Source organism: Lepidochelys kempii, chromosome 8 (genome assembly GCF_965140285.1).
Source record: "Lepidochelys kempii isolate rLepKem1 chromosome 8, rLepKem1.hap1, whole genome shotgun sequence".
NCBI classification, from domain to species: Eukaryota; Metazoa; Chordata; order Testudines; family Cheloniidae; genus Lepidochelys; species Lepidochelys kempii.
Window position 1 is genome coordinate 93,020,486 of NC_136387.1, and position 10,585 is coordinate 93,031,070.

Sequence of the window (10,585 nt, forward strand, 5' to 3'; positions counted from 1 at the left end):
TTTTGCTTTTAGGAGTGATCATAGACACCATTTCAGAGGAGAGACAACAGGAGACCTCTTTAATTCACCAAGTGTCATGTGGTCATCAGACATCCCTAGAAGTCCTTGATACAGCTCCTCAGTATGCTAGTTCCATGTGTAGATACTCTACAGCAGACCAGATTTCATCTAAGGAAGCTTAGATGATTTTCTCTTATCATAGGAAGAAATTGCAATCAATCAGAAACAGAGAATCACAGTTCCAAAGTGAATCACTTCCTCCCTCAAGTGGTGGACTGAATCATCCTTAAAGATTCCAACAGTGTGTCCAGTATCAGAACTGGTGAAATTCATGATCACCATCACAGCAAACTTTCATACATGGGGAGCATTCCTCAACAGGACAGTGGCTCACGGGACTTTGTCCAGTTTGGAGAAGAAGAGGTATGTAAATGAGCTAGAGCTCAGGATCATCAGGCTAACCCTCCTCTACTTTCAAAAGCCAGTGCACCAGCCTCGTGTATCTCACAGCTGATGACACCACTACAGTTGCATACATCAGCCAACAAGGAACTAAATCTTTGTCCGTCCACAAGGAAGTGATACATTTTTTGACTTTCTCAGAGAGTTATCTTCCCCCCTCTAAGCTATCCACATAAAGGCTCAGCAGGAAGGACCTGGAGCTTGAATCTTTCTCTATTTCAGGAGGTGTAGAAAAAGTTCAGGGCTCCAATCACAGATCTTTGCCTCAAGGGAAGGAATCAATGTTCCGTCTCAAAGGTGGCCCTAATGCTTACTTTATGGCTTTCTCCACGTACCTCTACTGGCAAGGATGAGAAAAAAGATAGTAAAGGAAAAGACCCCCATACTCTTGATTGACTCATATTGGCCCCACAGCTAGTAATTTTCAGCTTTGGAAGCCATCATTCTGGGATTCTCCCCAGGTGGTGATCTTGGCCCCTAGCTGTGCGTGAATCTTTGTTCTGCCTCCAACCGTTGGAGGAGGGAGAATGCCGCACCGTACAGACTGCTGGACACGGTGGGTCTTAGAAAGAAAAATCACAGATAAGAACAAAGTTTTCCTTTCTTAAAGTTGGTATGCTGCTGAGTGAGGACCAGATGACTATACTATTGCTTTATCATAGAGTAATACCTCCTCGTTGAGATTTTTATTAAATATGGAATTTTTATTTACCAGGATTAGTGGGAAATAACATGTGCGCTCTGCATTCCTATAGAACAGGCTGTGTATAACAGACCACAACCCGCTGACAAAACACGATCCAAAGAAGGCAAAGACACCATAGAAGCATACCAGCTTGCTCAGCGTTTGCAGTCCATGGTAAGATGAAAATAAAAAGTTGCATGTGTCAGTGATAGGGCCTCTTCAGCTTTCACTTTCGATACAGGGCATCTCTCTGAATTTCTTCTTAACCCATTCAGCTTCAATCACTTTCCTGAGCGTTCTTTGAGTCAAGTGTCTGCTTTAGCACCAGTGTTACTCTTTGTCAGACCTGTCCTAATTACTATTCTATTGACAGAAAAGAAAATCCATATATGAAATAAAAAATGTTATGCAGAAAGCATGAGCCATACTCAATACTGTTTGCATCACGATTTGCAATTATTTACCAGTATACTTAGTCTTGGCAGTATTCGATTTAAATTGATGTCCATAAATGTTGATTTCAGCTGACACACTGAAACTGATAAAAAAATATCCATAAGTAACAGCTGATGCAAGTGCAGCCTCCCGCTCCTGCACCTTGTGCTTGCAGGGATTGGGTAGTATTGGGTCTGTGGCACCATAGATTGAGCCTTCTGCAGTGGTGCTGTTATGGGAGTGAGCGGGTCTTGACAGCGAAGCTGCAGAGAGCTTCTTGCATGGCTGATGATGCTTGATCCCTGCAGGTGCAGGGAAGGCTGAAGTCCTGCTTGGGGGCAGGGCCGTTTGGCAACAGTATGGTTTCCTTGTAGCTGGCAGCTCATCTTCCACCTCCCCTTGTGGTTCTGTCTGGGTGTGTCTGCTCTGCCCTGCCATGATCGCAGCCTTCCCCACACCATGCGCCTGCAGGGAATGGGTGTCACCTGTAATGTGGCAGCACAGGGAGTCACCTACAGCTCTGTTGTCACGGCCCTGCTCACTCATTCACTCAGCAACCAGGAGTGCGGGGGCTGTTCTGGCAGGAATTGTGGCCTTCCCTGCAGCCAGGGGCTCGTCATTGTCCTTGGAGCCTTAGCTAAGGGTCTTTGTTTCTCCAGGCCTCCCTGGTACCTAGCGCCTCAGTATCTTGGGCCCCTCGGCCACACAAGGAGCCCCATGTAGACGTAGTGTCAGTGCTGGCCTAACTCCAACTCTATCCTCCCACCGCCCAATTTCCCATAACTGTAAAAATAAAAACTCTTAAAAATTTAAAAATAAAAATCAATATTTCTTGAAATTGGAAAAAAAGAGAGAAATCTTCCAAGTCCACATATAATAAACCATGCTGTTTGTACTAGCTGGATGGATCCATGGATCTTTACTCAGGTATTTACTGTACCGCTTAAGGAAAACCTTTCCGGATTTATTTCTAGAAAGGTTGCCAACTGTTGAGTATAAACCAAAGTAAAGAGTTCTGTGTTATTCAGTGGGATTGTTGTGGGAGTCATAATGCTTATGAGCCACTGGCCATTTGGATGTCATTTTATGGCTGATTAAATTCAGCAAATGTCAGTGCTTTGACGTGCATGGATTGATGATGTTTGACTAGTATTTTATCTTCTTCCTACAGCGTACAAGAAGACGGCGTGTGCGAGACCCCTGGGGAAACTGGTGTGATGCCAAGGATTTAGAAGGACAGACATTTGAGGTAACTCTTGTATTTTTAAACTGTTCTGGTAGATACGGTTCTTGCTAACCATTTATCAGATGGTATCTCATCAAAGGCAGTAGAAAAATGATTGCATAATAAGCATTAAAATTACATTTGTTCTTTTTGAAACCATGATTTGAAAATAATATTGGAGCAACTGTTAGGCAACTGTGCTAATATCATGGGGAATGTACTTTTGAGTATGCATGTCCCAAACTCGTACAGCTATACTATAAAGCATACACTATGTCATGGCATGGCCATAATGTTTCTTATTTTAATTTGCAGATTTCATCAGTCTTACTCTCATTCAGTGAAAAGTTGCTCTTCATTTCACATCATATAAATCTTTTGTTTATAAAAAATGTAGCTTTAATTCAACATTAAGGTTGAAATATCAAGCATTCATAAATCTGGAAAAGCAGAGTTAAGGCTGGGAGCTGAGTTTGTGCTCTTTTGTGCTTATACCTTACAATATGGTGGCTCTTTATTCCAAATTGTCAACAATAAGAGTATGAGTTTATCTTAAAAAAAAAAAAATAAATAAATAAATTTTCAGATTGCTTATTTTAAACATTCTTCGTAACAAATAAAACTTATTTGATGCTTGCCTTGCTTTGTAGATCTTTTATAGTGACTTCAAAAATAAACCAACCTGAAGACTATGTACTATGTTACACAGTTTTTTTACATCACGTACTGAGTTTTATATGTTGCACAAGAAAGAGAGAGGTGATAGATGTGTGACTGACCAGTTCCCACCTTTACCCTGGGTTTTTAGCTCTAAGACAGTGGAGGCTTTATAACAGTTTCAGTGAGTGGTTATCTTGGGGAAAAAATAGAGCGTTTGTGATGTACCTCGGAAGAACTGTTTTAGTTGACTAGACCTAGCAGTCATGGTTTCAGTCCTGATTCTTACACTGTTTACTGTGACTTTATTAAGGCTAGCTGAGGTGGAAAGAAAATTTAGGCCTTTTAGGTTTCCAGCCCTGTATTTATTCCTCTAGGGATAGAGTTCAGGAAATGTGAACAGTGCCATCCCCGCCATTCCCCTCCCCAAAATTGTATGATATCCCAAACTGTAAGATTTTCCAGAGTTTTTTGAAGTGTTTGCAAGTTTAGATGACACTGAAGTACTTCGCAGAGCCATCAACATTCAAAGTCAATTTAGACTAAACAGAAAATTGTCTACTGTGCATCCACACTCCTCGTGTTCTAAACCTTAGAATGAGCAGAGAAAATTAACAGATAATCCTACTCTTTCTGTGTGGAGAAAAATGTGTGACATTAATGACATCAAAATTATTGAACTACTTTCTTTCAAACTCAATTTGTTTATTAGATCTCATTGAAACCTAGAGAACACATGCAGTTTAAACAAAATCCACTTTTCTGCCATTGAGTTATGTATGTACAAAATGTCACTCACAAGACAGCCACACTTCATGATTGAGGCAAGCATGGGCTCTAATAACTAAAATGTTTCAATGGCTTTGGCTGCTGCATCTACCATTTCCTGCAAAGAATGATCTTTAGGTTGAGACAATGTGGAAAATTTCAGCACCAAAGAGGAACTGCTTTGAGAAAGTTTTGACCAGCTGATTATAATGGAGGTGGTACTTGCACATACATTTGACAGTGAAGGCTTGTGTGAGATGTGGATGCCATTACTTGAACTCTGACTAGATCAAGCCTTGGGGGATGATAGGAAGAGTCTCTTCCATCTTCCTGCAAAAACAGATCTATGTCCTAATGTCTCTGTCACTATTTTCACACTGCACGGTATATTCTGGCTGCTTCAGTGCATGATGAGTGATCCAATAACAAAAGCTGCTAGCATGGCAGGGTGCAAATTAGTGCCCAGAATCTAGGTATTTTGAAGGAGCTTGGCAATCATTACTGATAAAATTTGTTTTTTAGCATCTCTCTGCTGAGGAGCTAGCAAGAAGGAGAGTGGAGGAGAAACTTAAACCTGCGAAACCTTCTAAAGGATCAAGACAAATAAAAAGGTTTTCTTCTTGTGTGCTGTTTGCTCTACAATATCTCTTTTGGAAATAGAGATAATAATTGGCTTGCATAAATTCAAACCTAAATGTTGTGAATCATTACTATGTAGACATATGTGCTTTGCAATCTAGATTTTTTAAAAGTCTGACATCACAGTTGTAAATTACAAAACTTTACCGTTGAAATTCATGGGTGTAAATCGCAAAATTCCAGTAATTGGGGAGCAGTCACTGGAGTGGGGGAATGAGCAATTCCAACAAAAAAGGAGCTGTTGGGAGAAAATGTGATTTATTTAAAGACTTTTTTTCATTGATTGTCCTTATCTTTAGAGAAATTTTCTTTCATTTTGTAGTTCCTTTGATCCCTTTCAGCTGATACCTTGCTGTTTCTTTACTGAAGAAAAACGAGTAAGTACATATTCATGAATAATCAAGAACATTCATTTATTTACTTACAGGATGTCTCTGGTACTCATTATTGTTTGTCATTTCAGGAACCATTTCAGGTGAAAGTGGCTTCAGAAGCACTTTTAATAATGGACTTGGTAAGGATTAAGCATTGTTTTATAATGGACTGAAGTATATATTTTGATATAGCCCCACTTTTCTCATTAGTTTCCTTCCCATTGAGAACTAAAAGTAAGAGTCTACTACAGGAGAAATCCCAAACTGCTGCATCTCTTTAGGGTTGTGTCTATATATTTTACTGTAATAATAACCATAGTTTATGAAAGTTGTCTACCAACATGAATGGCTGTTAATGCCTATTCTTGTTCCAGATGAAGTCACTGGAGAGTTGTCACTGACTTAAATAAGAGTAGTATCAGATCCGTACGCAGTTCCATTTCTCCCAGGATATCCATCTTCTGTGATAGCAGTTGCTCCAAAAGAAACATCTCTTCAGTGTGCATGTTGCCACTTTGGAATCCATTGGGATCATTACTCTATTTGCCTAGCAGTCCAGAAGATGATTCAGTATTTGTGTATTCCCTTTATAATAACAAAGTATGCCAGGCCAGGCCAAAGTCTTCTCAGTTTTGACACAGCGTTCCTGGTGTTAAATGGTGACAGTTTCTCCAACTAAGAGCACCTCACACAGACTTAATACTTAGATGGGTGGCAAAGATAATCTTTATTTATTTACTTTAAATTGAAACACAAAGTATTTCAGAGTCTTTATTGTTCTCTGTTTTCCTTCTAAACCTTACTGTGAAAGAACCTGTGAAGACAGTGTTTTATAATGTAAATCCAAGATTAGCAGCAGTTCTGAAAATGGATATTTTAACAAATATTTTAAGTAATGTGTTCATATTATATATCTTTAGCATGCTCATGTTTCTATGGCAGAAGTAATAGGCCTGTTAGGGGGAAGATACTCTGAAGCTGATAGAATTGTTGAAGTAAGTTGTTGGGTTTTTTTGTTATTTTTTTTTTTGGGTGGTGGGGGGAGTCAGTGTTCATTCTGCATTTCACTAAAAGTATTGGTTAAATGCCTTATATTAAAAAACATGTATTCAAGAGTTAATGTCCTACAGATTATTGAATTAGTTGTTCTTTAATATTAAAAAGTTGAAATTTGAAAAGTTAATTATTGTAATCTTGACATTACAAAATTTAAGATCTTGTAAAAATATCTGGCTGTCATATCTCTTCTACGTTTGCATAAAATAATTTAGTATTTAACATTGATTTATGATTGGTTTAAATGTTTTCACTCTGTTTCCATTTCTACATATGGGGATGTTATTTACAGATTTGTGCAGCAGAACCATGCAATAGTCTCAGTACAGGACTACAGTGTGAGATGGATCCAGTGTCTCAAACTCAGGCCTCAGAAACCTTGGCTGTTAGAGGGTACAGTGTTATTGGATGGTACCACTCTCACCCTGCATTTGACCCCAACCCTTCGATACGAGATATTGACACGCAGGCTAAATATCAGGTACTCTTTGTGTGTATGTTAAAAAAACTTTTCATTTCTAGTATTTATAATTTAATATGTTTAATGCAGTAATGGTTCTGGGTTTCACAATTGAAAATCATTTTGGTTGTAAATTGATTTTTAGCTTTACAGTGTCTTACAGTGGTTAATTTAGAGATTGTTTAATTATTTACCTTCTGTTTTTTAATATAAAAGATAGTCGGAAGAGGAGTTTGTATTGCACTTAGAAAATATATTAACTATTTTATTTTTTCCTTCATTTAGAGTTATTTCTCCAGAGGTGGGGCAATGTTCATTGGAATGATCATAAGTCCTTATAACCGAAATAATCCTCTTCCATATTCCCAGATTACTTGTCTGGTTATTAGTGATGAAATTAGTTCTGATGGCTCATACCGTAAGTATCTGAACTAATTACTTTTACCCCACTCCTCTTGATCCTCCAGGATTTTAGATGGAACATTTATATTCTCAACATTTGAACAAGGGTTTGAAGGATTCTCTCATCTCTGAAGTTGGGCAGCTTTCCCTCGCAAATGGAGGGGCTCAAACCATCAGTTCCTGCATAATCTCACTTTCACTTTAAAAAACCATTAGTATTTTGTGACCTCATGACTGTAAAGAAATACTTCTAAGTATACAGAGATCTAGTGTTGTCCTCTTGGCTGCATACAGATATGTATTGTCTCTGTTGCTGCTCATAGGTTTCCCAAATCACAGCCAAGTGAAGTTATCAAGACTGGTCAGTTTCTCTCTTGGTATTCAGAACTCTGTGGACACCAGTGAAACCCTTAAGAATTATGTCACTTTCACTCTGCTGCTTCAGAAAACTATGAGCAGACATAGTGTGGTCCTCCTCCCTCCATGCCTATCACAGAGATCTAGAAAGAGGGGTGGAGAAGCAAGGAAGAGAGATTGATGAAGGGGTAGAATAACATGAGGCTCCTTTTCAGCAGTTGGGAATTTGGTGTGCAAAGGGGGTTCACGCTAATCATACCTATCAGCCAGAGGTTAATATGAAAAGATGTAGTCCTAAACAGATTCCGGGATTGATAACTTGGCAGGAATCCCAGCTCTCTTCCCCTTTCCAGCAGTACAGAATGGGCTACTTATAAGGATGTTGCCCATAGACCTTGCAGGTTTGCTCCAGTCCACCCAGTCTCACATATCAACTCTGATTGGTAGGTTTATTCTTTTGGCTAGGAAGTATCCCTTAAATTTATCAATTCTTGACTTGGATATTTTGATAACTAATAAATAGCATGTAGGGAGGCAAAATGTTGATGGAAAAACCCACTAACACCTCACAGAAGAATCTGAATCCCATTCCATGAAGACACCTTTCATTTAGCCTTTCATTTATTTTCATCTCATGTCCCTTTTTAAAAAAATTACTAGAGACACTTTGTAAAAAAAAAAAAAATTACAAGGACTATAAGAATTGATCTGTTTCCTGTGTTTACTCCCTTGCTGATCTGAGGCAAAGTCACAGGATAGCAGTCCATTAGTAGAATTAATTTTTCCTGTTCCACAGTTCATAAATGCTGCCCCCTAACTCAGCCTTTGCCTCCAAACATCAGGGACTTGAATCTTGCAGTGTTGGGGAAGATAGATAGATCTGACACTTCCCTCATGTTTTATAATGGCCTGTAGTGAGGACAGACCAACCACCTGGAATGTGCTTCCCAGTGCTGTGGGCAGAGTGTAGATGACCTTTTTGTGGTACTCCTTGATTATCATACTGACAGCGTCACTTAGAGTAACCCTGGTCCTGCCATCTTGACTTTCCTATGACTTAGAGCTAAAGTGCCTGTGACTGATACCTGGCCTTAGTTGTTGTCGTCTTTTTGTTACCATAAATTGTGGAGACGACTTGTTTTCAGGTGGCAAATAGATATAGTACAAGGAGTAAATACATTTTTCTTAAATGTAACCTTTTGGAAATCAAACACTGGCATCTTATATGGAATATTAACTATGTGGCCACCTTCCCAGTTTGTACATATAGAAACATAATTCATACACAGGTCTTAAAAAACAAATCTGTTTCTTTCTGTACAATTGTTCCTGTTAATTAAATAAATCACAATATTAGATACATAGTATATTTTTCTGTGTCTTTCATGATGCCTCAGTGATTCCGTAAGGGTTTGCGAAGCACTCTAATAATTGCATTATTCATTGGGGTTTTTTTTTCATATTTAACTCTGGTGCAGCTATGTTCTGTTGTGGCAAAAATATGTGAGTTCATGGGAAATGGACAGAAATTGAAGTTTCACATCAGTGATAACTATTTGAGTGGATGAACATTCTTGCTCTTGAAAGTCCATTTTGCACTGACTGAACATTTTTTCAAATCTGAGGTGTTTTCACATAGTAAATTGTAGGTATTGCCTTCTTTTTCTTTGAGGTTTTGAATGAAGGTGTGCGAATCAGTTCATCATATTCTTGTGGTCCTGAAAAGGCTTATTTTTAATGTTTACTAGAATTTACTGTCTTCACTCAGGTTATCTGGTAACTGATTTGTGGGCTAGTAGTCATCCTCTTGCATTCTATGTATATTGCTTTTTAGGTTGGTTCATCTGTGCCCATCCTCAGTAATGTAACTAGAAGTTTTAAAACTGAATTTCTTGCTTAGAAACTTAACTTTCCTTACTCTCTCTTACCCTCCCCCCAAACTCAGGTAACAGTCCGTCACCATAGTATCAGCCACCACACCTTACTTGTGAATAAAAAAGAATACATATTACCCATGTGGTTTAATCCACAGGGAACACTGGGACACTAGCCAAGAGATGAGAAATGTGACCTTAAAAATAAAAAAAAAGGGGAGATAAATTATAAAATGTTTAGTTTTGCTGTTTTACTATTCTTTTGCAGAGATATTTTGTTTCGAAAGTTTAACCCCAAACAAAAATGTGGTATAATTTAATGAAAAAAACTGTTTTTCTACCAAACTTAAATTTGAAGCCTTAAACTAGCTGACAGTGTCACTTCAACCTGCTTAGTTTTGGTAAGTAATAGGTTTGCAAGTTATTGTTGCTGCAACAAGCATAAGTAAATTATGAACAGTTGCAAGGAAGGAAGGAGATTGCTTCCAGATTTGAAGAGGAGTGGCAGGTATAAGGGAACCAGGGAGTAATCATGTTTTAATGATTTACAGGCCTGCCTTACAAGTTTGAAGTACATCAGATGTTGGAAGAACCTCAGTGGGAATTAGTGTTTGAAAAAACAAGATGGATAATCGAAAAATACAGGCTCTCTCCTAGGTATGTGTGTGTGTTTGCTTGCAATATACTTGTTTTTAAGATAAGCCAATTTACAATTTTTATGTATTTATTATTAGTATTTCAATAGAAAACAGATTTGTCCATTTCATCCAACCAAGACTTTTTATATTTCTTCCAATAGCAGTGTCCCCATGGATAAAATCTTTCACAGGGATTCTGACCTGACCTGTTTGCAAAAAGTAAGCATTTAAATTTTTAAAATGTCATTTCTTTTGGAGTAATCTGAAACATCTATAATCTTAGCTATGAAAATCACAATTTTAGGTCAGTTGCAATAAATATCTTTTATATTGCAGCTCATAATTTTATTTACCATAACTATGAAAATAAGGTTGTGTTATGTTTCCAAACTTGCTGTTGACTTCATTTTTGGAGTTGAGGCCAATGATTAAAGCAATATTTGAAGTTTTAACCTTAATTAAAAGGGGGAAAAAAGCAAATTATTTCCTCTTCTCTGCTTGTTTGACTGCTATTAATGTCAACAAGAGTTGTTGCACATTGAGAGAATTAGTC

General features: G+C 38.1%; 1 protein-coding gene across 5 annotated transcripts in view; it reads left to right on the forward strand.

Moving 5' to 3' along the window:
* MYSM1 (Myb like, SWIRM and MPN domains 1) overlaps positions 1 to 10,585 on the forward strand; it is a 31,254-nt gene that overhangs the window by 14,670 nt on the left and 5,999 nt on the right. For 3 of the 5 annotated variants that reach the window (XM_073357541.2, XM_078854118.1, XM_073357540.2), the window contains 10 exons: positions 1,218 to 1,321; positions 2,754 to 2,831; positions 4,755 to 4,843; positions 5,194 to 5,248; positions 5,335 to 5,385; positions 6,166 to 6,240; positions 6,594 to 6,782; positions 7,047 to 7,179; positions 9,946 to 10,051; positions 10,194 to 10,251. In XM_073357541.2, coding sequence (XP_073213642.1) covers positions 1,218 to 1,321; positions 2,754 to 2,831; positions 4,755 to 4,843; positions 5,194 to 5,248; positions 5,335 to 5,385; positions 6,166 to 6,240; positions 6,594 to 6,782; positions 7,047 to 7,179; positions 9,946 to 10,051; positions 10,194 to 10,251 — 938 coding nt within the window. The remainder of the gene's footprint in view (positions 1 to 1,217; positions 1,322 to 2,753; positions 2,832 to 4,754; positions 4,844 to 5,193; positions 5,249 to 5,334; positions 5,386 to 6,165; positions 6,241 to 6,593; positions 6,783 to 7,046; positions 7,180 to 9,945; positions 10,052 to 10,193; positions 10,252 to 10,585) is intronic. The other 2 variants (XM_073357536.2, XM_073357539.2) reach the window with 2 other exon arrangements.